Source organism: Rhinolophus ferrumequinum, chromosome 10 (genome assembly GCF_004115265.2).
Source record: "Rhinolophus ferrumequinum isolate MPI-CBG mRhiFer1 chromosome 10, mRhiFer1_v1.p, whole genome shotgun sequence".
In the NCBI taxonomy this organism is placed as follows: Eukaryota; Metazoa; Chordata; class Mammalia; order Chiroptera; family Rhinolophidae; genus Rhinolophus; species Rhinolophus ferrumequinum.
The window spans coordinates 80183960-80211805 of NC_046293.1; the positions used below are offsets into that span (position 1 = coordinate 80183960).

At 33.2% G+C, this 27846-nt stretch overlaps 1 protein-coding gene across 2 annotated transcripts in view; it reads right to left on the reverse strand.

The window, feature by feature from the left end:
• The window catches only part of CEP290 (centrosomal protein 290), an 88899-nt gene that overhangs the window by 42234 nt on the left and 18819 nt on the right, over nucleotides 1-27846 (reverse strand). For both annotated transcript variants that reach the window (XM_033116923.1, XM_033116924.1), the window contains 15 exons: nucleotides 26973-27096; nucleotides 22859-23031; nucleotides 21992-22154; nucleotides 20322-20422; nucleotides 20159-20246; nucleotides 18533-18642; nucleotides 16886-16970; nucleotides 16215-16357; nucleotides 13191-13355; nucleotides 12671-12820; nucleotides 10927-11042; nucleotides 9553-9655; nucleotides 9243-9473; nucleotides 5936-6109; nucleotides 1875-1986 (listed from right to left, as the gene is read on the reverse strand). In XM_033116923.1, coding sequence (XP_032972814.1) covers nucleotides 1875-1986; nucleotides 5936-6109; nucleotides 9243-9473; nucleotides 9553-9655; nucleotides 10927-11042; nucleotides 12671-12820; nucleotides 13191-13355; nucleotides 16215-16357; nucleotides 16886-16970; nucleotides 18533-18642; nucleotides 20159-20246; nucleotides 20322-20422; nucleotides 21992-22154; nucleotides 22859-23031; nucleotides 26973-27096 — 2038 coding nt within the window. The remainder of the gene's footprint in view (nucleotides 1-1874; nucleotides 1987-5935; nucleotides 6110-9242; nucleotides 9474-9552; nucleotides 9656-10926; nucleotides 11043-12670; nucleotides 12821-13190; nucleotides 13356-16214; nucleotides 16358-16885; nucleotides 16971-18532; nucleotides 18643-20158; nucleotides 20247-20321; nucleotides 20423-21991; nucleotides 22155-22858; nucleotides 23032-26972; nucleotides 27097-27846) is intronic.

The window sequence follows — 27846 nt, forward strand, 5'->3', positions numbered from 1 at the left end:
TCGGAAGTCAATTTCTTTAAGAAATTAAGCAGTGATTTATTTATGAATAGTCTTTATAACACTGGGTACCAGTGGCCCTCCTCTTTTTGTAGCTGTCTAAGCTTGAGTTTCATAACTGAGTTGCTCCAAGAAATAGATCCATATTTTTAAAACAAGCAAAAATACTGTTTGGTGCCTGCCTCATTTGTAAGAAGTCCTTCAATTTGTTCTGTTTTATCGTTAAATATATGATTTTAGAATAGATGCTAAAATCAGTGATCAAATAATAGGAACAGATCACACAAAGAAGCGAAAAGTCTTAGTACAGCAGTCCATTACGGAATGGACTCATTCGGGTGAACCTAAATACCATGAATGAAGGGGAAAAAAAAAACTGCACATGACACCCCTTCTCCATTCATTTTCGTGCTAAACTCTGATAACGAGGAGAGGCACGTCACAGTGAATGCAGCAGATTAGCCGTCTGTATATTCTTGTGTTTGGAGCTTTCTGAGAGAGAGAGTGGTATACCAGTCCAATACCAACAAATTCCTGGACAAGAAAAGCTAATAACGTGACATTTTAAAGCAAAGATATGAGGACAATAGGAAATAAGAAAAGTTTTTAAAACTCCGGTTATATAAAGCCATGTATGGGAGAGATTAAGGGATTGCAAAATTCAGGAATTTCTACATAGGGAATTCAGACCTTATTAAGGAGCAGCAGGGTAAAATAAACCGAGAGCTTACTAAAATGTGATGGAGTACTCTTTTTTGTATCTTAGTTTAAATGGGATCTTTATTCATGTAGGAGCTACATGGAAGTCAATTCACTTCAAATCTCTTAATAAATTAAAAATTACATTCTAAAAGTAGCTTATTTTAGACTCCCAATAACTCCCAATGGACTCCCAATAATTCCCAAAATTTTAGGTCCCTCTAAATAACATGCCTAACTTACCAACTAAACAACATAGCTTTATTTAGTTAGAGAAACCTTGGATAGAGCCAAGGTCTGGAAAACAAACCATAAAAACATCTTAACCAAAGCAGCAAATTTATTTGAAAATTATAAAGCACAATGCTAGTGACATAAAATGATTTAAGTACTATAAACTAGGATAAATATTTGAAAAACTAATATGGAAACCCTAGCAGGAGCCACAAAGGTTTTATTGCCCTCCGAGACAGTAATATCTCTGCTAGATATATACGAAAATGTTTATTGTAGCACCATAAGCAATAGCAAAAGTAAGAAAAGCCAGTGATTTAATCACTCAAACAGAGATACTGCATGAATATTTATAATGAAGAAAACATGGAAATTTTTTGATATATACTAAATGAATATGGCATATAATAACACGTTTATTATAATTTAAAGTATACACAATATGTTAACACATAGACGGTAATACAAAAACTGCCAATATAGTAATGGACCTATTGAGTAATATAAATTATTTAAAAATTTTTTATACCATATGGTGATCTTTTCATTTAAAAATATCAAATGCTGTATTCTTAATATAACTTTATACATAGTGAAAGAACTCATAATACTGTCATTAAAATGCAGATTTTCCCCAAAAATGCAAATATTTCAAAATTATCACCAGTCTTGATAGTCAAATGGTTCGAAACAGCTAAATTAGTCTTAAAATTTTAACATATGGTTTCATTTGGAACAAATCTAATTTAACAACTGAAAAGCAAATTTTGGTAGGGATTAATACAAAATTATTCATCAAGTGCCTGCTAAATTAAACTGTTAGGCAGAGAGTTCATTTTTATCAAAATATTTCCTTTTCATCTGGTACAAAAAAGGAACCTTAATTGAAAAGTATTCACTGTTAGATCTTAATCATTTTATATTATCAGAGTCATAATACTTACCTAATTTAGTTTCTTGCGCCCAGGCTTGTTCAATAGTATGAAGTTTTTCCTTGGTAATCTCCAATTCTTTATTCAGAGACTCCATTTGTTCTTTTAGGGATACATTTTCACACTGAATAAACAGAAACGTCACTGAGAAATTCCATTATAATTCAGACTAAAACCACAAAAATGACAGTGTCTGAAGTTTATATACTATCGCCTAAAACTCACAATTTAGTTTTTTTTACAAAATTAGAAGTTTTCCCACATGTAATAAACGTGTGTATATATATATATACACATATATATAAATATACACATATATACATATACACACATATGGATACACACACACACACACACACACACACACACACACAATATAAAATATTATTTTAAAATAATCAAAATCTTGTGTATCCAATACGTGGCCCAAAACTGAGTATTAGCTTCTGCCATGTTTACTGTGGCCAAGCTAGAATACTCAGAGCTTCGTAACCTTCACAAGCCAGTATTTACTTCCCTCAATCACACAGATAGTTACTGAGCATCCCTAGCATGCCATCAGTGACAGGTGCTACATGTTCATGGTGAAAAGAAACAGACAAGATTCTGGCTTTCACAGGCCTTCCATGTGGTGTCTTGGGTATGTGTGTGTGGCAGGAGTTGGGAACGGTGTGGAAAGCAGCGGACAGTAAACAAGTAAGCCAACAAAACATTCGTTAAAAATGTCAAGACATAGAAAGAAAGAGAATATGGACCCAGGGAATAATAAAAGGAGGCATATCTAGATAGTGGTTAAAGAAGGCATTAACCACTGAAGAGGTGGTATTTAAGTTGAAACCTAAGGGGTGAGAAGGAGCCAATCTTGACAAGAAGCCGTCATGGAAAGAAATGATGGACTGGTAAACCCAGATGCTGCAAAGGAGGAAAGAGTTTGAAGCGCTGGCGGACTGGAACATAGTGAGCAAAAAGAAGAGTGAAGAGTGGTATAAGACAAAGTTGAGAGGTAACAGAAAGCGTGGAACTGGAATTTAAGTCAAGAGAAGGAACCGGAATTTAACTTAAGGAATAACAGGAAATAATTTAAAGGTGCTAAGATGGAAGTTTTAAACAATTGTTCTGGATGCAATGTGGAGAATAAACCAAAGGGTACTCAGAGAAATCAGAAAGTACTCAGGAAGATAGTGTAAAGTCCAAATAAGTGATGAGGTTGATTTGGACTAGGATAATAGCAGTGAAGATGGAGAAAAGAGGACACATGAATTCATTACATTTGGGGACTAAAAATGACAGAGGAAAGGTGTGATTAGGGCATAACTCTAAGGTATCTGCCTTAACTGAGTAGATAATAGTAGCACATATTGAAACAGAAAAGACTCTGAGAAAAATAGACATCAAGAGTTCATTTTGGATATGTTAAATTTTAGATCTCCTTGAAACATGAGTTGAAAAGTAGGTAATTCCATACAGTAGAAAACAGCTCTGAGAATTCAGGCTGTAGACATAAAGGAGTTGGCACGTTAGTATAATATTTTAAGCTCGTTTATTCTTTTTTCTTTTTTTTTTTTTTTTTTTTTTTTAACAAATGCCTGCTATGTGCCAGGTATTATAAGCACTGGATATCAATGGTAAACAAATTCCAACCTAGAACTTCTGTTTCAGTGGAGTAGTTTGAAAATAAGGCAATATATAAAACAATGTCAGGTAATAAGCATTAAGAAGAAGAATAAAAAAGTGTAGTGAGATTTGTTTTAAAAAGGGGATATTATGATGAAAAGAAAAGCAAGATAACAAACTTGACTTCCGCATAACATGCACAATTACAGTCCAGTTCTCCAGTTCTAAATACTGTAAATGCATAGGAGAAAAACAAAAGAGGGCTTAGAGTATTTTAAATATTCTTTTTTTTCCCTTTTACTTCCTCCTTCAAAGGAAAACTCTGGTCTTACTAGATTCCCATTTTCACCCCCCTGCCCTGGTATTTCACCCTCACATATTACCATTCTTATCTCTAATCTTCAATCATTCTTTCCCTTTTGGCTCTAAGTTTTCTTTCCCTCTCCCCTCAAACTTCATTGGTTTCATTTTTCAAAAGCGATAAAACAAAACAAATCCTCCTCTTGATTCTACTTTAATACATGTCTCTGTCTCTTTTCTTCTTTTATCAAATTTCCAGGTTTTCTATTGCCTTATCACCCATTTAGTTTTTGTATTTCCTTATCACTCACTGTTCTTTATATTCTGAAATTCAATTTTAATCACCTTTATTCTCATGAAACTTTACTTACTCTTAAAAGGCATCAGTGATTTCCTAGTCACCATATATTATGATCTTTGCACCATGGTTCTACACCATTAATCACTGTCTGAGGTCAACATTTACTAATTCTAACTCTGTGCCAAAGAGAAGGTATTAAACACAAAAAAAAAATAAATTAAGTAGAGTTCTTGATATCAAGAGGCTTATTATATTCCAGTAGGGGTGGCAGACATATAAACACATATAATATGACGTGATATAAATAGCAGAACTAGGTACAAGATACAGAATTAATATAGACAGAGACAGTGAGTTTGTTCTATAAAGAAGGATGCTTCAGAAAAAAATTAAATATCTGGACAAAGTTTTGAAACATGAATAGAAATTCACTGAGCAGATAAACTTGGAGAGGGGAAGGGCTTCTAGACCAATGAAAAGAGCATGTACAAAAAAATATATGTTAGAAAAAAGGCTCTGTTGGAGAAAACTAGTAGTTCAGTTTCTAAAACATAAATTGTGAAACTCCTTAGAGCATCACAGAAGATGACGCGAAGTAAGTGAAGTCGAATCACAAAAGGAACTTGACTTTTATTCTTTAAGTGACTGGCAGCTTTTGACAGGTTTTAAGCAAGGGAGTGACATGGTCAGATTCATGTTTAGAATTACGATTCTAGTGGCAGTAAGAAGACATAACACTGGAGATAGGGACATAAGTCAAGACCAGCACAGCAGAGGTAAAAAAACAAAACTCAAACTAAGACATTGCCCATAGGGGTAGATATACGTTCAGAATTATAACAGATATTAGAAGTAAAGGAAAGGCATCTAATACAAATACAAAACTTCTTAAATTTTGGGGAAAGATGAAAAATATTCTTTGGGAAAAACAGATAAAGTTTACTCATTGGTATGTTATCTACAGGAGATTTGTTACCTAGGATTTTCTAATGATAGAGAGGAGAGGACAAAGGACATCAAAAATGAAAAAAAAAGAAAAGTATTACTACACCTAAATATTCAGAATTTTCTATCACAGTTAACATAATCATCTCTCTGGCAAGAAAAGTAAAAAGTAAACTGATCACGATTACTTCTAGTTAGTATTAATAAATAATAACAGGTAATTTTGTAGGAGTCATTGAAAGCTATTGAGAACAATGTTTGCTTTTATTAAATGTATCTCCCTAAGCAAGTAAAGGCTTTTGAGCCAACAGAATTTGATCTCATCCCATTCCATGAAAGAACTATGAAAGAGAATAATAAGCCAAAAGACCCCTATTTCTGATGAGGAAGATGAACAAATCAGGACCTTGTTTGCCTACTTAAAAGTTATGGAGGTTAAGTGGCTAGAAGAGAACTACAAAGGGTCTGGGCTACATTCATGGACTATTTGAATAAAATTTATGATACTCCACCCAACTCTTCTATATCTCTACCATAAGAATGAGAATTTGCAGAGATCATTCATGGTCCAGGAAGGGCCATTAATATCTATCTCATATACTCTCAGCTACAGCCACCCCAAGGGACAGAAAAGCCCGGGGCCATGAAAGAATAATTTATTCTGGGAACTGAGGTAAGAGAAAGGGATAAGTACTTAATGATGCTTCTTCGTTTGATTACAATATCTTATTTGTCCCATGTTCATTTTCCTTTTTTCAGTGCCAGGTAGAAAGAGGTTTGAGTCAGCTAAATCCTGCAAAGGAGCTAAGGACGATGACCTGTATTAAGTTGTCCAGAAGTTATTCTGCACTTATAGATATCGCCAAAGAAAAAATGGCTGACATCACAAGGTTCAAGGATCAAACAAACTTACCTGTAGGTGTTCCAAGTTATTTGTTCTTTGAACCAGCATATTATCTTTTTGCAAGATGTCCCTGTACTTAGCAGACAGTTCATTGTATTGTTTATTGGCCAATTCTAGTTCAGACAGAGAAACACTATTATCTGTAACTTTTTGGAGAGCTGCAATCTTGAAAATGGCCATTTCCTATGTAAATAAAAATAGACTGAGTTAAGTTGGTGTATTTTTTTCTGGTGAAGCACTAGCCACTTTTGAGAAAGATAATGCAACCAAAATCAAAACAGATTTTAGAATCATTTAAAAAAATAAGAATTCTCATGTAAGAAAAAATATTGCTATCATGATTAATTTCATTCATATAAGAAATAATATTATTTGGGAATATTTAGTCATAATAAAAATAACAGTAAAGTAATTCCTTTTATAACTGCTACCATCATAAAATGAAATTTAGTTAATTCGAGCAAAGCATAATACACAGCAGCAAGAAAATATTTATCACACAGAATGTATCTTTAGCTGCCTTTTCTAAATTTCTTAAGATTAAAAAATATCTTGCAATTTGACACCTAAATGGCAAAATTAGCATTACCACAAGTAACCTTTACAGCTTAGCTATTTCTGCTTACTATAGCTACAAAGACAAACTATAATAAAACAAAAATTTTTGGTCACAGGAAGGAAACATTTAGGGAGAAAAAATTCTCTCCTTCGTAGCTATCTGTAATAAATAATATCAAAGCCTTTAAGTTACTTGTCTCATGTTCTACTAATTAGCTGCACAGCTACAAAAAGCCAGTATTGAAAGGCACTGTATTAATACCAAAAAGAAATGCCTGAATTTCAGTTCTCTCCAAAGTTAACTGATAAAGAGGTAGTGCAAGGAAAAATCAAATTTATGAAGTGAGGAAGTTAATAAGGAATTTATAGTTACAGTTCATTCTGAAATAATGAGGAAAAAAATATTTGTAATGGTGCTTCAGATCCCATTTTGACAACTTTTCTTCTCCATGTAAATGAACACACACTATTCTACAGTATCCTTGGGATTCAGTTTCACTTATTCTTTGAGGAGGGCAGGGAAGGTTATGTTTCCCATCCCTTAAAAATACCCTTTTTTGCCTTTCAAATTGTTGAGAGGGAAAAAAAATCCAGGTTGAAGAGGAAGAAAATTCTAGTTCTTTTTTTCCCTTCAACAGTAGCTACTACATCTATAATACTCTAAGGAAAGTATATTCTACAAAACCTAACACAAAAATAAAACAAGAACATTTCCTAAGTCTCAAAATTTCCTTGGTATGTGTCCAAATAAAAATAGCTTTAATTTTTCAACAGGTTTCTTGTTGCATCAGGTTTAAGCTTTAAGATCACATTGAAAATAGGTTTATTAGCATAATAACTTCACCCATTGCTATTTAAAAGGGATGGAAAGGAGCTCGAGTTTATTTTAATTTTACTCTTCTATTTATATGATCCTATGTAAATTTAGACATGTCATCTGAACATATACATGTTTAAAAGAAGCTATATAACATCAGATATAAATAAAGCAAGGTACTGAAGAGAACACAGGGCACGCATGTTTTTGTTTGTTAATATGTACAACAGGAAATATGAGAAGGTGAATCAGTTATCTAATAGGGGTGGGGCAGAAGGAGTGAACGGATACAAGGACAGAAGATTTTTCTGACTGTATCTTTTGAACATGTATATCTTCTATATTTAAATTCAGTTTTAAAATAGGAAAAAAATAATCCCTGAAATTGAAAATAATGCAACATAAATGAGCTTAACTGTATATACCAAATATATAGCATAAGCACAAAAAAGGAATGATTTCCAGTTAGTGAAGTATATGTCACCTTGACCATACATCCTTAGTAAGAGATGTTCTTAAAAAAAAAAAAAAAAAAAAAAAAGAATTATAAAGAAAGTTTAAACTACATCTGGTAGCATTGCATACAGAAATAAAAGTACAAAATCAAAGGTTTACTACTAAAAGCCACATACTATCTATTTACCTCGTACTATTATATTTGAATTGGAAATAACAATATGAACTCATGATTTGAACATACACGTATTTCCTAACTTGTCCACTGAAAGGGAGCAGGACCATGACACTCCAAGAACAATGACACCTAGTGATCAGACTTTTGGTATCTAAATGCCTTCATGGATCCTTGTCAAAAGGCTCCCATTGGCCAAAGTTGAGATCAAAGAACAATGATTCCAACTGTTAAAACATAGTGAGTATTTTTGAAGTGTGTGATTCTGTTGTGACACTTAAAGAAAATAAATTTGGGGGGCGGGGGAACAGGTAGAAGCTGAGTACACCAACTCTGCATTCTGAAAACTGGTCACTAAAAGGAAAGAATGAAGATTTTTATCTTTCCTTTCTAGTAGGAACTACACACTTCAAGATAGCCAAATACCTGGGCTAATAAGGGAAAGCTCTTTGTTTTACAAAGGAATATCTGCTATTAAATGTAGAGAGCATAATATAACTAGAAAACCATAATTTCTGCAACTCCTAATGAAGTAACTGCATTAGGCAACAATAACCATCAGTGGATACCAACACTATTAGGAGAGATAAAGAAGAATTGGTTATTTGCATGGTAATAAAATATCTCCAATTAAGTAAAATCATAAAATAATTGATATATCTCCCCATTAATAGAGTAATCAACCATGAAATATGGGACTACAAGACACTCTTGGAGCGATACAATATAAGGTATTATTCATAAAACAAAGAAACATTATTTATGAAGTATTCTTGCCAAAAATATTTAACCTGAATATAACAAAGGCTTCAGAGGGAACTTTAGTAAATGCAATGGCCCAGGAACAAGTAAAATTACACACACAAAAAATCATATAAGCCGTCAGCATTTTTCAGAGTGGGGGAAAAAAAGGGGGAGTCTGTACTGAAAAGACTTCAAATACAATGCAGCTTCCTTGATTGGATCAAACATTCAAATACAATGCAGGGTCCTCGATTGGATCCTGGGATAACTAAGGAAATGTGAAAGTGGTCTGGACATTAGATAATGTAAGAGATTATTGTTAATTTTGTTAGGTGTAATGAAGTTATTGTGGTTATGTAAAAAACGGTTTTGATTTTAGAGATGCACACGAAAATATTTAGGAGAGAAATGTCTGCAACTTAAATATTTCTACAAAAACAGATGAAGTAATTATGGCAGAATGTTAATAAATGCTAACGATTAATCCAGATGATAGATGTTCATTATACTATCCTTTCTTCTTCATGTTTGAAAGTTCTTATAGATGAAAAACAATCAGGGTATACCTTAAATCGTTGCAAACGCCCAATTTTTTCACCAACTTCAGCCTCCATTGATATCAATTCATTCTTCTGTTTCTCATTTTCTTTTCTAAGTCGTCGCTCCATTTCTAATAAAGTAGTATATTGCCTTATGAGTGACTTTTCATTCACTTGCAAGACTGTGATTTTTCTACTATTTTCTGAAAGTGTTTTTTTCATTTCATCCGAATCCATCTGAAGAGTGCTGAGCAAATTCTGCACAAAGACACATTTATATTACTTGTTGAATCTAGCTATCTTAGTTTGTGTAATATTGTATATTGATTTTACTTACATTATATTCTTTTACTTTGATGGCATCTTGTTGGATTTGATCCTCAAGTTTCCTCTTTTCCTCTTTCATTGTTTCAGATTCTATTTTCCAGGTCTCTTTTTCACTTAAAAAAATAAAAATGGCAATAGAGTAAACCCAATAACATATTTAAGTGCAGGAAGAGATAACTTTAGATTATGGAAATTTAAAGTTTTCATAAAACAAGAGGCATCATAGCTACTCAGTACCTAATAACACAAGAAAGTCAAAATTCCATTCACAAAGGATTTAGCCTGGAAGTTGTATTTTTATTTAATAAATGCAAGATAAAGACATTATCTTATAAAATCATTTTAATTATTCCATAAATCATCACTCTATAATTGTTACAATATAAAAATTGCAGCTGAATCTTATAAATATTTGATTAAAAATAGAAAACCATTACGAAAATAATCAATATGCCAAACTAATTGTGGACATTAAGTTTCAATATTCTGATCTTACTTTTAAATTTGAGTGTCAAACACTTGCAAAATATTTAGCATACAAACAAAATTAGAAGTCACTAGACCTAAGAGAAGGTATGTCAGACACCTTTCCAAGAGATTGCCTACCCAAGAGCTATTCCAGTTATCTGCAATCTGCTTGGCATATAACAATTATGGTGTCATCATTCTCTCTGCCACTGAATGGTTCAAACTTGGACAGTTCATCAGCCCAATTCTACCTAATAAGATCTGAGTTAAAGTGCCAGAGGACTCTGAAAAAAACTTTCATCCGAAAATAAAAAGTTATGTGGAAAAAAATGCCCCTCTTTTTCAATGGGAAAAATGGTTCCATCTTGTTTGAACTCCTATATGTATTTTATAACCACAGTAGATAATATGACCTAGCCCGTGATATCCCTAAATATGACCTACAATTTAATTGGCTGTGGGTTTCTCGTTAGATCAGATAATAATCACCCCTAGAGTTTAAATCACCTTTCATCATGTATTCTAATTACTACTAAGGAAGTTGTTCTATTGTGGGATGGCAGAGATAAGGAGAAATGCATTAGTTCCCTATGAAAATATAGGAATAATTATCATGGTGATAATGAAAAATGATGCTGACAGCTGACACTTACAAGGTGTTCATATGTGCCATGACATTTACGAAATGCTCAAATATGAGCATTTTCATATAATTCACTTGTTTCAATAACAACCCTATGAAAAAGGTATCACTATCACAGAATTTTATAGGTACATAAACTGAAGACACATACAAAGCTGAGGGGAAGAGGCAGGAGGGAAGGGTAAAACAAAATATCTAAATATTTTTTATGTTACTTTCATCATTAATAAGAATAGCCTGCAATTATATTTATAAAGTTTTGCTAACACTTACCTTAGATATTCTTTATATAGTAAGCTTTGTTGATGACGAATTACTGCAAATTTTCTATTATAGTCTTCAAGGGAATCATCTAAATTCTTTAATTTATTTTCTTTATATTCTAGTTCCTAAAAAAGGGTTTAGAAATAAGAATGAAAAAAAGCATCAGAATACATATTAAATTTGAAGGTAGAAATTCATATTCTGACAAGATTATTGAAAAATATATAAAGAATAGTCACCAAAACCATAAGCAGTACAGATCATTTCTATGATTATTTTGAACATCTTAGTTTAAGGCATATGGAATGAGGCCATATATGTAAAAGAGCAGTCCTTTAAAACAGATACAATTAATTTTTTTCATATACGATAGTTATAGTAACCACACAAATTGTCAGATACAGTAGTTGCAAACTCACCTCTAGTCAAACCCACATACCCTTTTGTGAACATATAGTACATACATGCCTCCCCTTGAATTATCCTTTTCAATTATTTCATTTCAAAGATGAAGAAACTGAGACTTAGAAAGATTAAGTTACTTACTAAACATTAAAACTCATTAGCACTACCCTTGGCAACCATTTCTTAAGCACATATGCCAAGTTTGGTGCCAGGTGCTTCACATACATGCAGACGCAACACTGGAGGTCAGATATCTGACTCAGAAGGCCTTGCTACTTCCCTCACTCCATGCTGCCTTGGATTGAGAGTCCAAGTACCTGTTTTACTCCTGTGAACAGGTTTTCAGATTGCCAGTCGGCGCTCTTTATTCTACCAGTGTTTATCGTGATTTTTACATAAACATGGGGAAAAAAATGAATGTAATCTCAACATGACAATACCATAACGCCATTACTTGGTGACAGTGTCCCCATATTACAGATGAGAGAAATCATAGAGTGCTAAAATTATGAATTTAAGATTAATGTATAACACAAATTATAAAGTAATGCTCTAATAAGTAAAGTTGTCCCTTCCAGACTCAGATAACATACAATTTTATTATTCAGAAAAACATTAACATAATTTCCAAATATAAACAAAAAAATTGGATAATCTTAACTCAAGCGTATTCAGAAATGGATTATCTATAAAGAGAAACAGAAGTGCTTATAAATCAAAAACAGTTTCATTTACTTTGAGCGCATCTTTGTAATTATACTGCAGTGTATGTGATGTTACAGGCATTCACGCTTCAAATGAAATTTTGAAAACCATCTCTCATTAGGGCCATTAATAACGACCATGATACAGATGGCAAAACAGAGAGAGAAACACAGGGCAAACAGTACCCTTTAACCTGCTGATGGATTAACTAACACTTTACAGGGTAAAGGGAAGAAAGAGATAGAAGAAAGTTGCGTTTAAAAGCTTTTTCTTTCAGTTAATACAAAAAAGGAACAATTTTAATCATTACACGAAAAAGCTGTGTCAGACTTTATTCATTTGAATTGCTTTTCCAAAAAGTAATAAATAAAAGGGCTGAACTCATTTACACATTACTACCTTACAGCAGCTGCATATTATTCTGTCAGTCATACATTTGATACGAGTAACACTCATGTGAACAAGATGTGTGCACAGCATGCTTCTCGTGCTGATGAATGGAATAAAATGCTTTTATTCATAACGTTCCATCTAACATCAAAATCCATTAAAATATCTCACTGTTAATATTCTAATAATGCATGACTAAATTTTAAAATATACTGTCAATTATTTTGTTATTCACATGTAAAATTTTCAGTACCTGTAAGATATGTATTAAATATTCATTCAGAGCATTAATGATATTGGCACTAGATGGTGCTATCCCATCAGGTAAGTCCAGTCCTTTAAAAACAACATTTGATCCTTCGGATTGCCGTAGAAGACTGATTTCTTTTTCAAGATGATCTACCTGGAAACAAACAGTTCAGCAATGAGAATCACATCTCTTACACCCAAAGACAAATTTAAAAGCAGTAACTTCCACTTCCACTGAATATTTTTAAAAAGTAGGTAAATGAATGCCCCGCCAAAGATTAATTAAGCCGTAATTTAATTTCTACTTAGAAATGCCTAGTATGCACTTAGAATTTTTGTATTGTTTTATGAGGCACTTGTTTTTCCACTTCATTTTATAAGAAATATCCAAACAGGAGTTTTCTTACTGTTGAAAGAATTAATTCAAGGGACATTTTCTCATAAGGTAGTCATTAAAAAAAAAAAGTTTCAGCTTAAACCTATGTTCATATGCTTAGTGCGTTTTCTTTTGATAAAATCCTCACCTTTAAATTTGCCTTTGCCAACTGCTGAGAAAAATTTACAGCCTCCTTCCGAGATTCCCTGAGCTCCTGTCTTAATTCTTCATTCCTCCCAGTAAGTTGATCAACTTGGGCTTTCAAATGCAGATTAGCATCAAAGATTCCTTGTGCATTCTTTGATTCTATAGCCTAGTATATTTCGATTATATTTAAGAAATGTGAAGAAAAATATTTAAATCATGAAAAAAAACAACCTTTAAATAAAATTTGCTTAATTGAAGCATTTGACTATTCCCATTGCCATGATAATAAAAAAAATATATGCCAAATCTATTTTTTACTTATGAATTTAAACTTATAAAACTCTAGTTTAACTTACATCAGTATTACCAAGCATAGTAATTACTTCATTATAACAATTAACAAGCAGCTGATCTTATAGACTGGTAGACTAGTAAAGCAACTGGACAGGAATAAGATGACTAGGGTTCAAATCTTAACGAATCTGTTACTAGCTGGGCAAATGACTTAAATTTGTTATACCTTAGCTGCCTGATCTCTAAAGAAGAGGAAATAATGTTAGCTCTGTCCACTTTACAAGGTTTTTATACAGCCAACATGAGATACAGATGCTTTGAAACTATGCAGCATGTGAATTTAAAGCATGAGCAAAGGAATGAAATAGCTACTACATTCAATTAGGTGAATTTTGCATTGTGACCTCTCCTCACAGTTGAAGCATACATGGCAACAGAAGCAAAGTATAATAACATAGTATTATCCAAGAGTGCTGGATAAACAAAAATAATGTCAAATATTAAAATATCACAATGGCTTCACTGGCCCTAATTCTCCAACAATGGCATACATAAATATACATGTACACGTCTACCTAACACATACATATAAATATATCTGGACTTTAAAGAACTATATGGAACAAAACTGTTAAATGCAAAGTAAAATTTCAGAAATGAAGGTAGAAAGACAAAGTGGTAAGATGAGTAAAACCAAATGTAATCTACTGAGGAGGGTGATCTGGGGTTTAACTCTAGGCTGCAGGTTTATACAAGTAGCCCTTTATCATAAGGAGGTAAGAGCAACCTGTGTGGAGTAGTAAGTCATATTAATTCTAGGGGATACTAAGAAGACAGAAGTAGGTGTAATGAGGTACTCTGATGGACAACAAGTTAGTCTAGTTAGTTATCTTGCTAAGAAACAGCACTATGTTGTATTCATGTATTTTGGTAAAATAAGACTGAATTAGATGGTGATTAGAGGCATTGAAAACTATAGCACTAACCAGAATTGCATGATCTAAAGTGTCAATGGTTCTGAAGATTTCCTAGAGGAGGTATATTACGCCATTTGTGAATTTTAGACAGGGCACATGAATCAGAAAAAAAGAATGAAAACCCAGAATAGAAGCATATAAAATCTATGGAAGCAGTGGTCCAGGGGAGGCCAGAGGCTGTTGATTAAAATAGAAGTTAGAATTTCCTGTGCTATTCATTCTGTTTGTATTTGGTCACTAAGTAGTTTCCCTTAGCAAATAAAGTTGGATCTGAGACAGTATTAGTAGTGGGTAGAATCATAGACAAAAGATGTTCACATAAGAAAACATGAAGAATTATTTCAGACATTCAAAGAAGTAGAAGCAAAACAATCACCAACCAGAGAAGGAAAGTCAGAATGCGTAACATATAGAAGGAATCAAATGGTTCTCATAAATTTTGTTGAATGATTTTCTTGCCTCAGGAAGCTTTTAACATACCAGTATTCTCTCATTCTCATTCTATCTCTCTCACTCCGCTAACAATACAGTGCTAAAAAAAATTCAGCTATTGACTAGTTATCATTAAAAAGCAATTCAATGAATGAGAATTTTTTTCCCTATTTAAATTAAGCACAAATTTGGGAAACAATATAGTAATGTATGCTAAATATGTTCAGATTATGTAAATTACATATTAAGAATCTGAATCTAAAATGGGTATTTTATTCAAGTTTATGTAACAAAAACTCATTAATACCGTTAAACTTTAAGTCCCTATAAGGTAAATATAAATAGAGAATTATTTCATGCCTAAAATATTTCCTTCAGCAATGCTTAAGTCTTTAAATATTTAAAATATTCTTACTACACTCTATTACACTTCTAGGTTTGTGGCAAAAGATCTTACCAGACCTACCCTCCGACTTCTAACTAGTGAATACAGAAACAACTACTTAAAGGTTCTAGGAAATAAAAGAAAGCAAGAGATTTTGGAGGGGACTAGGAATTTGAAAGACAGGACCAGCAAGGAGTGAATTTACCATTTTTAAGGCTTTACTCTGAGGGCAAGCTGCAGCTGCAATGAGTGACCTGTCATCTTTCTGGCCTAGAAAACCAGAGGACAGGTCACAAAGACATAGGTAAGTGAGAAGGGAATCCCAGGGGGGAAAAAGCCAATAAAAGGGAGTTCCAAATTATGCGTAAAAACTCTCCCTGGTCTCATGCTGACTTTTGAAACAGAAGAACGGAGATGACAGAGGAAAATATCAATGAACTCGAAGAAAATTAGTATCAGTTATTCAATTAGTAGAAAAAAGATAAAAAATTAAGGGAAAAAAAATGAACAGAGTCTTAAGGACCTATGGATAATATCAAAAGGTCTAACATGTTTCACTATAGTCCCAGAGAGAATGGGAAAGAAAAATAATTGAAGAAATTAATGGTGGAAAACTTCCCAATTGTGGTGAACAGCACAAGTAAATAGATTCAAGAAGCTCAGGAAACCCCAAACAAGATACATATATACATATATAAATGCATACACACATCACACACATACACACACACACACACACACACACACACTAGGCACATTACAGTCAAACTGGTGAAAGTCAAACAAAGTTTTGAAAGCAGCCTGAGAAAAAAATACACTTTACATACACAATAACTCAAATGATAGCAAATGTGTCATCAGAAACTATAGAGACCAGTACACAGTGGAACAACATCTTTAAAGGCAATGAAACCATTAATATGAAAAAATAACTTACATTAACTAGTCTTTCAAGACTAGGGATAATTAGAGATGTTTCTCCTCCTTTAACATCAGGATCTTTCTGCATTTCCTTAATAGCTTGCAATATTTCTTTCATACCTTCTTCAAGTTGTTTATTTTCTTCAACTAATTCTTTTACTAAAATGACATATTTTTCTTATTGAATGAATAAATCTTTTTCACAATTTACAATTACTTTATATAGATGACAAATATTTCATATACAGTAAAAGTACCATTTGTAAAATGCAAATGTAAATAAATGTCCAAAAACGTTCAACTATAAATCCAATGTATTATATAGTTGAGCTAAATGATACATCTATTGAAATTATATGCATATACATCTCTCAAAGCTCAAAGAAATAAATCATAAGCATACTTTGCCTTCACTTTATATTAAATTTTTCAAAATTTGTTTACTTTCATTAGAGAACAAAAGAAATAAAATATGATCACAAAAAATTCAGACTAAGAACATTCTCTGAAAATAAATATAGCAAGGCAAACCAAAACGATGAATGAGAAAAAATAACATCTATACATTATGGAGGTAATTAAGGCTAAAACACATTAGAAAACAGAATGTTTCAAAGTCTTTTCAGATTCATGATTTTCAGTATAGGATAAATAAGTATAGAAAAATAAGAGATAATAGTAACTTACATTTATTCTGAAATTTGGCTATTATTGTTCTACTTCTTTCTATATCTCTTTCCTTTTCAATTAGTTCTCTTGAAAGAAATTCATTCTGAACAAAACATAAAGAGAATAAAGTTGTTTTTTTTAATAAAATTATCACAATAATTTACAGTTTCGAAGTTTTAAAAAAGTTTGCTCAACTGAGGTTTTACATACCAAAGCTATAGAGACAGAGCAGCAGTCATAAAAATCAAATAAAATCTAAAATGTAAAACAGATGGTGATCCCCCTCCCATTTCCTCCCTCCCCCCACACCCATGGCAAAAAGCAAACATATAACGAAGGTTTTTGTCTTTAGTACCACGATCATCTGTTTTGATGGTCTGCCTTTACCCTACCTGCTCTGCCTGGCTCCTATGACGTTCAAGCTCTATTTCTGCATTTCTACTCTGTGCATCCTTGATCAATAAATCCTGTGCTATGACTTCATTCTGAAGAAATATTTAATAAATTAGGCAAGCCAATGAGTTCACATCAAATGTATTGCGTTTTTAGAATTTTAAAAAATAGAATGTGCATAATTTAGGGTTAATGTGCGAACATGAAAAAATCTTATTATAATTACTACTTACAGTACTTTGTTAGAGAAGTAATCAAAAAAAGAGTTAATGAAAAAGCAATCCCAGGAACGTAATTTGGAGGAAATCTCACCTGAGATCTAAGAAATACTAGTTCTCCCCGCAGCTGTTCTATAAGATTTTCAAGTGGATCTATCTGAGAAAACGGTGATTGGGCAGTAATAGGCAGATGGTCTGGAAGATTAACGTCAACTGTACTTTTCAAAATCTCTGCCTGTAAGGGTAATTCACTTTCTCTTATGTCTTCTTTGAAACTGGTATCCACATATTGTATTTGGGGATGAACCTGTTCATCTTCTGATGTTGCTACTTGTGTTTTATCCACATCAATTTTATTATCATAAATTTGTTGACAAAATATTGCAGATTTTTGCCTAAGTGATAACTTTTGCATTAAATCTAAAGCTGTTGATAGGGCTTGTAAAGATGAATTGCTTTTTTGTGTGAAATTTGTCTTCTCAAGGGCCTGATGGCTTCTTGATACTTTCTGCATAGAGTTGTCAGAAAGAGAGTACAAGTAGTCGTTTATTTCTTCATGACTCTCCCTAATGAAGGTATTGACTAGCGATTTTAGATTTCCTAACGATTGTAGACATGGTGCTGTAAAAATCTCCCTTATTGTAATAGTTTCTGGAAGTGAATTATTATTTTTTACTTGTATAGATGAAGAATGTCTAGCTAAAGAGACAAAAGGATCCACTTCACTTTCTACACTATGACGAATTTCCGATAACATTCTTGATGATCGTATGGTCATATTCTCTTCTGGCTCTTTCTGATGTGACTGTGGAATACTGAATGATGCTCTCCTATGCAGCAGCTCTATTTTATCTGAACTCCTAATCTGTATTCAAAGTAAATAATGTCTCATTAATCAAACTTTGAATCAACGGGTTATTTAAATAAGAAAATATATATTTTTCTAATTTAACAACTATAAAAAGAAGCAATGTCCAAAATAAGATAATGGGGCAAAAATGAAAGAACTGATAACATTTTATTTATTCTCTTTGACATAGCAAATACTGTTTACCTTTGATTGTGCTTCACTCATATTTTTAAGGCTCATGAAATCAAATTTTCTTTCTCCCATTCTATTCTCTTGAGAAAGGTTTTCTGTTAAGTTTAGGTCCTCAACAGTTCCTACATATAGAACATATAACAAATTAGAAACATAAAAATAACTCTCCTATTATTCCAATAGTTTAATTCTTAAAAACTAGAATCAAGTTTTAGCTCAAACAAAAGATAGAAGAATTATTTCCAAAATCCTTGATCCACATGTAGCCTATACAACCTTTTCTAATTTAACTCACTTTTAGTAAGATATTAATATGGGAAACTAATATAAATTTTATCTTCTCTTTCATTCCTTGTCCATTCTATATATTAAACTGTTTAGTATATTAATAAATTATGAAGTTTTGCCCTTCTAGAAATTTTTTGATATACCATAAAAACCATAATGCTGAAAAACAAAAATAAATAAAAAACACTATTATTAATAGGTAATTATGGAGTTGGGCCAAGTTAAAAAAAAATTCCTTCTCCGTAGTCTTCAACAGTTGTTAATAAATTTAACCAACCCTTTTCTGTATCATGTAAGATAAATAAACAAAAAATGTTAATTTTTATTCAACAAAACATTATGTAGTAAAGAATAATATACAAAGAAAGTTTTCAATGCATAGTTCTCTTAGGAGAAAATATTAATAGTAACATACATTAACATAAAAATTATTAAGTTTTATCATTGCTAATCACACAATATTGGGATTGTCTAGAAATTAATAGAGACTTGACCATAAATTTTCCAAAAGTCCATGATTCTGAAGTTTTCTGTTCACTTGTTTTATTGTTTTTCTTTTTTTACCTGTTTCAGATTTAGGACTGAACCCAATGACACTCATTCATATACTCTTCATCAGACCATTATTTTCATTTATTAAACTTGTAGCAGAACCATGGTAATATAGTGATAATATTTCTAATATACAGAAAATTTTAGATCCAGACAATTAATTTTTCAATGATTCTTTATTTTTAATTTTTATTAAATTTATTGCAGTGACATTGGTTCTTAAAATTATATAGTTTTCAAACGTACATTTCTATAACACATCATCAATATATTGCATTGTGTGTACCACCCAGAGTCAGTTCTCTTTGCATTACCACATAATATGACCCAGCAATCCCTCCTCTGGGTATCTACCCCCAAAATCTGAAAACATTTATCTGTAAAGATATATGTACCCTTATGTTCACTGCAGCATTATGTACAGTGGCCAAGACATAGAAACAACAAAAGTGCCCTTAGATAGATGACTGGATAAAGAAGAGGTGGTGCATATATGCAATAGAATATCACTCAGACGTAAGAAAAGATGAAATACTGCCATTTGCAACAACATGGATGGATCTTGAGATTATCATACTCAGAGAAATAAATCAGACAGAAAAAGTCAAGAACCATATGACTTCACTCATAAGTGGGATATAAAACTGAAAGCAACAAACGAACAAGACAAACACACACACACAAAAAATCATACACACGGACAACAGGTTAGTGGTTACCAGAGGGTAAGGGGGTGGTGGTAGAAGAGGGAAGAGAGGGCCAATGATTCTATTAAAGGTTTGAAATAACTGAGTATACCTGAAGTGGCAATTCTTCTTCCTTTTTCTTGACCCATTTGGCGAATTTTTCTTTTCAGATCAAGTCGTTCTTCCTCTAGACTTTCAATCTACAAAGTATAAACTATTAGTATTTTTTTTTTTCAGGTCAAGCAGGAAAAGAACCAATTGACTACTATACTTGCCTCTTTCAAAAGAATCTGGTTTTCAGCTCTGTACTGCTGCTGTTTTAACCTTTTACTATGTCTAAATTCAGTTAAATCAATCATTGTCTTTGGTTCAAGGCCTAAAATATAAAGTAATATGATTAAAACCTTTCAACGTTCAAATTAATTACATAAACTTCATATAACAACTAGTCATCACCAAGCAAATGGCTATAATTTATTTATTCAGTATCACTAAAGAATGGGATACAGTTTATGCAAGAATTTCCCAGATATTTGAATTGTCACCCTCCAAATTTAAAATTTGCCACAATTATTAATAAGGGTTCTGACAAAAACATACTAGGATCTATATTTTTCTCTGTGTTTGGCTGTAATAGAGGTACTATAAATGTAGTAATTCAGAATAGAAGTTTTGGAATAAAACAGAATTGGGTTCATTTCCCACTTTCAACTATTAAGTAAGTCGACTGTAGGGATAACACCATATGTATTTTTTTTTTTTTGGCTTCTTGTCAGGGGTTTAATAAAATTAACCTAAATAAAATAGTGCAGTGCCTGGCACATAGTAGTCGTTATTAACATCAATATCAGGAATATTATCTAAATAATGATTTCATTGTATTTGATAAATACCAGTTAATGCTTTCTTAGAATTAAAATGATCATTTGCAAAAACTATTCTCTAGAGAAAGGAACAGTAAATATTTTACACATCTTATCCATTTGTAAAAAAGTGTCTCCCAGTGTGCCCGTCACCTATTACTTCAGCAGCTGTGCTCTGACAACCAGATATCAAGGTTGTCTCAAGTAATTACAAACCAAACTTTGCAGCCTTTATTTAAAGTGCAGAAAAATCTGGTGAATGTGACAGCTATCTGGATGGCTCAGTCGTCTTTAGGAACTTCTAGACTGGATTTGGCTGTGACCTGATAGAGCAAGTTATCAGAAGTCTAACCTGAGGTCCTGGTGTTACTACGGGTCCTCGTTGGACACTTGTTTAGAGAACAGTTTTAGCAGATGATCATTTTAATTTTAAGAAAGCATTAACTGGTATTTATCAACTATAATGAAATCAGTATTTAGATCTTTATTTTCATTTTAAAGTAGTAATTTAGATTGGACTGTCATAACTTAACTTTCAAACTAGTAATATTCCCTAATAAACTATTTATTGAAATCAATATATAACTCTCAAGCTATATTTACTAATTACTTCTTAGAATCAGTAAATTATAAAAGCCAAGTACTTAAAAGTCTTCAAAAAGTTTAAACAGCATTTCTAAATGTCCTCATAAATTCATCTCAAACAAGAGCATTTTGCAAACTAACATGGTTCAGATGGACCCTACTTTCCGTGAAAAGTCACTTAAGGGTTAACTTCTAACTTGTGGTATTAACTTAGTAGACTTTCATTTTTTAAACAAGCAGATATAACTGAGGAGATCCTGGACTGCATAAAGCAGTACTCCATGCCTGCCCATTTCACAGTCCCAAACCCATCAAATCCCCAGTCCCGCTTCAATCAGAGTAGCTCCACTTTTATTTGTTTTAAATATTTTTTAGAAGAATTTATTTGGAAAAAAAAAAGTTCAACTATTTAAAAATAATAATCAACAAACAAGAAGAAAAACTACCAATGACTGGACAATTAGGGTTGAGCAAACATATCTTAAAGGATAACTTACCCACACGCTCCCTGAGTGCCTCATTTTCATCAAGGAAATCATTGATCTTCATCTCAAGTTTATTGATTTCCTTTGTTAATACTTCAATCTCTCGATCTCTTATTTTAATTTGGTTTTTACAATTCTTTATTTCAATAACAGCATCTTCTAAACCATATACTCCCTAAAAAAAAAATACTCAATCTAATTTAAATATAACATGGTTTATTTATTTGAATACATTATCAAATTCATCAATTTATTTTCTTATTAAGTCTGAGGGGACATGCACATATACCTAAGATTTACATCTCTACACTGTGTTTTTTATTGTGCTTTTAAAAAACAAATCCAGTAACAATGATGGAAAATGGAGCAGTTCAAACTTCCCAGTACAGCGCCCGAATGGCAAAGTGGCTCAGAATATTACATGTAAAACACTTCATAAAATAAATAGTAAGGGTGAATCAGCGATACCATTAGAATATGTACGTCATTAGTTGCCTTAGTGGTAATGAAATTTAAAAATATAAAAAATACAAAGTAAGCCTGTGTTAGTATGGTAGGCAATAGAACTGCCCCTGTTCTAACTTATGAAACTAACCAGTGGTGTCACATCTACATGGTGGCACAATGACAGATTCAAAGAATCTAATCCTGCTGCCTGACCAAAACTGATCACCTGGCATAATGGTTTGAAAACACTTCTTCTGCCAAAAAGTAAATGCTACTCAAAAGTTCGAATAGCTTAGCGTAAGTCAATTAGGATAACCTTTATGACAAGATACTTCTGGAAAGATTTTCAATGGTACTCAGGAAATGGCAAAGAACAGTCTGAGTGACAAGAATAATTCTAAACTCCTTGACTGACAGGATAAAAATACATACCGATTCATAATCTTTTAATCGCTTCAGAGTCTCAACTAGTTCTTTATCCTTTTCCCTAGCATCAGCCTCAGCCAGTTCAGCTGTTCTCTCGGCCTCTTTAGTCTTCTCTTCTAAAATTTGAATCTTAGACTGAATTTTCATGTAATGAGTCTGTTGAGAAAGTGTTGAAGTCCCTACAGAGTAAAAATAAAAACCATAAATGAACTGAAATGACTAGTTATTCCTTTAAATCACTGGTTCCAAATGGGGAGCAGGAAAAGAGGTATATCACTAAAAACATCACTTTAATATTATAATTTCATATTTGTACAATAAAGTTATGATTTGCTTTCATTAATAAAACAAACTGAAAAAGTAAAGTTCAATAAAATCTTCTTAGCTGAAGGGGTATGGATTATAAAAGATTGCAAAGCACTGATTTACACAGAATGATCATTGTGGGAAAGACAATGTGGGAAAGACAATGTGGGAATAGGTTTATGCTCCCAATATTCAACCTACCATTTGCACACTGTAATAGAACCGTGGCTTTTCAGTTGGACACACAGCCACTTGCAATAAACATTAAATTCCCATTTATACTCCGGCTGCTCTGTGTGGTCACGTGACTAATGGGCTATAAACAGAAAGGCCATGTGCAAATATCAAGAAATGTTTTTAAAGAAAAGAAGAGAATCTTTCTTTTCTCCCTCCTCCCTCCTGCCAGCTGGAATAGGAATATTGAGGCTGGAACTCAGTCTTCTTAGAACATGAGATGGAAACCACATGTTGAGACAGGCAGAGTAACAAGATACAGAGGGCCCCATACCTGATATCTGTGCAGCTCTCACACTAACCCTCAACTAGTTGCCTTAACTTTGTTTATATCATGGAAAAATACATTTTTTTATCCTATTTAATCATTGTTACATTTGATTTTCTGTCACCTGCAGCTAACCTTAATCCTAACTAACAGCAAAAAAAAAAAAAGAAGAAAAAAGAAAATCCCTACTTGTATTATCTTACCAAACTGTTGCTGGACCAAAATACAGTATTCCTATTATTCTAAAATTTATTGACACAAACCATTCTGATATTCAGCCATAATTAACATCTACTGATTTATAGGGCTTATACTTACGGACAGGTATTTGCACTAGTGTGGGAGATCACATGTGTATCAGAAACAAGCCCTGCTCTCTGGAGCCAACAGCCTCGCTGGAAAATGCCAGAGGCTGCGTTGTCCCCAGTATCTACCCTCCCTTTCTTCCACATGGCCATCCACGGTATTTACCTGCCCATGCTTCAGTACGTGCCCTGTGCCTTTGCCCCCTCTGCCTCCATCTTGCTGTTTGGGATGTGGATGTGAAGGTAAAGCTCCACTTAGGATGAGACAGACGAAGGCAACACCCTTCCACTTCAAATTGGAATTTCCTAATTCTAGACCACTGCACAAGTGAGAATAAACTTCTATCTTGATGTTGCCAGCATTTGCAGATCTGTCTCTGATAGCTAAATCTAATCCTAGCCAATGAAGGGAGAACATCATTAGCTGTCATGTTTACAAGTTAAATTCAAGAGTGTACTGGAGTCCACTCCAGTCCACACCATCTGTGACTATGGACTGACTGAGGTGTCATTAGGTAAGACCCCTTCCTTATTCAAGAGCAGAGATCAACTGTCACTTACTCTCCTGGTGGCTAGGATATGCAAAACCCATAACATCAATCATTGTTTTCAAGTCGTTGCAGCTGTTAAAGCATAATTCTAATACATAACACGTGGGCCTTAATGCTGCTCAACAATCACACTACATTTCCCCCCTCTATTCATTCCTCCAGATGACCACTTCACACTTTCTCTTTCTACTCTCTTCTCAAGTGTCTGATACATCCTCCCTTATCCTCACTTTCAGCTGAGAAGAGAACCCTGCTTCCTGTTCACTGAGAAACCAGAAGCATCAGCAGAGAAGTTCTACAGGCTCTCACCATGAGGGCATCTGCCCAGCCACCCGCACCTGTTACCATGGCTGAACTCTGCTCCTAAGGCTGATACTGCACCGGGACACCAGTTTACCATCCCACTGCCTTCTCCGGACATTGCTCCAGAAGTTCTCTCTCTCCCCTGCTTCAAGTTCATCAACTGATTCTTCCTGAATGGATCTTTCCTATTAACCTAGAAGCATGATTATTTCTCCCATTTTAAAAAGAAATGTACTTTCTTCACCCTTCTCCCCCCTCAAGCAACCACTCTATTTTTCTCCTTTCCTTTATAGAAACAAGTCCTCAAGAGTCTCTACATTTGTTCTATTTCATCTTGAACCATTTTCTCTTGAACCAAAAATGGCCATGCTAAATCCAATGGTCAGATGATTCCCAGTGTTCATAGTGACTTGTCAGCAGCAACAAATACAGCTCTGACCACAGTTGCTTATTCTCTCCCTTGATTGCATGCCTTTTGTGGTTTGCAGGACTCTGCATGCTCCTGGTTTTCCTCCTATCCCTCTGGCCATTCCTTTTCACTCTACCTTTGGGTGTTCTTTTCATTTTCTCAGCCTCTAAAGTAAAAGTATTCCAGGACTCAGTCTTTAAAGTTTTTACTTCTTAACTAACATTTTCTCCCTTGATGATCTCAACCAGCCTCATGATTTCAACTATCATTTTTATACACATAGCTTAGATTGTTCTCCTGAACCTCGGACTTTTATGTATAAGTACCTACTTAACACTTTCACACGGATGTCTAAGAAGCATCTTAAACTTAGCATGTCCTGTTTAACTAAGTACCTGACCATCTCGAAACCTTTATCTTCCCACAGCCTTCCTCAGTGTTCAGACTAAAAGTCCTAATAACTCTTTCTCTCACATCCTACATCTGATCTGTCAGCAAATTCCATCTCTATCACCTTCAAAATACATCCAGAACTGACCACATCTAATAATTACACTGCTATTATCATGCTCTAAGCTACCATCACCTCTCTCCAGAGGTTGTTATTATTAGTATCATTATTAATATTAGTACAATAGCCTTATAATAGGTCTCCCACTTCTGTCCTTACCACTCTGATACTCTTAAAGCAGACACAGCCTAAGTCAAATTGTATCACTCCTGTCTTCAGCAACTTTCTTTGGCATCCCTTATCACTTAAAAGCCCAAGTCCTTACACTGAACTGCACGGCCCGTATATGGCCGCTGGTTACCTCTTTGATCTCATCACCTAGTATTGTCCCATTTACTCACATTGCTCCAGCCATAAAGGCTTCTTTGTTGTTCCTCAATCATGCTTGGTACACTCCTGCTTCAGTGCCTCTCCACCTATCCCCACAGGTTGGGGACATCTGCAAGGCTCACTCCCTCACCTTTTTAGTCTTCGTTCAGATATCTCCTCAGTGAAGCTTTTGCCTCACTATCTAAATTACAACCATACCACCAACTACCACCACCATTGTTTCAGTTACACTTTTGAAAATCCACACAGATTCACTCTGTGGTTTCCCTTTGTGCCTTATTTTTTATCTTCAGCAATTATAATAAATATATCATGAACTTATGAATAGATTGTATTAATGTGCTCTCAAAAAACTACAGTATGGAGTGCTGTGGATTTCCACTGAGGTTTACGGGCTTATATTCAGAGGATAAGAAGAGTTAGGCAAGGTATGATGACCCAGGAGAGGGACAATGTGATATTAAGTTGGGTAAGGATAATTCAAATAATGACAAGTCAAATTACTTCTGAAAACTATCTGCAATGCTGCTACATTGATCAAAATCTTATTGTCTTCCATTCTAGTACATTCATTATGAAAAGAAAGTTAAATAAATATATTCGATTATAGTACCATTTTTTAAATTTCTTTCATATAGCCAATCTGGTAATAGAGGTTAATGTAATTTTCATCAGAGAAAAATTACAGAAAATATCTCCATCATTTACAATGTTAAACACTAGTAATACAGGTAAAGTAGTTAATAACGTCATACCATTTTTTGAAAATGTGATAAAATTCAAATAGAAAAAAATCAATAATATATCTATTGATGTGACATGATTTTATTTTAATAAAAATAAAATACTTTTAAAATGTAACAGTATATAAACTAACTATATACTTACAAAATACTCAATTACCTTTGTTTCTTTGGAGCTCGTTTTTCAAATCTTCAATAATAAAAGTGTTTTTTTCCATTTCTTTTGTATATTGTTCTACTTGTTCAGTGAGCATCTTAATTTGACTATCTCGTTCTTGTATACCCTATAAAATATTTTTCAATATTACATATCATCTCTTCATGAATGTTAATACAGTTCATAAGTAAGAAAAAAGGTAGGTCTTGCTTTTTTAACAAGACTGTAGAATGTATTTTTTGCAGGTCAAAACTATGCTTTTCACTATTTTGTATACCTCAACTGCACTACATGTTAGGTACCTGCTGTCACTCTAATATTTAAAGATGATATAATGGCTTACACTTGGAAAATAGGAATTCTAGAACTCTCTAACATTTGTGGCTTCTTATGACTCCTTTATGTTGCTTTTCCTTATCATCCATCCAATTCCATCTTTTTACCATTTTGTGTGTTTTGCACTGTGCCTTCTCTCTTACTCCACTTACATTTTTACTAACCCTGCAGTACCACATTCAAAACTATTGTGCCTTGAAATTGTTTTTATTCACCAAATACTTCCCAAATTTCCTTCTTTCTTTTGGACTACATTGTACAGAGCACAGATAATGAAAATTAATTTCTTTCTATATGAACATATCTGTACTAAAAATGAAATTCTTATGTAGTACAAATTATCCAAATCTACACAATGAATGTATTATCTGCCTCAAAATAGAAAAATACACAAAATAATTCTGTGCCTAACTTGAAACTTAATTCTAAATTTTTCACAGGACTGGATGGTGTAAAAAACTTCAAGAGACTTTATTATATATCCAATAGTGCAAGCCACTACATTAGGAACAAGTAATATAATAAGACATAGTTCAAAGTT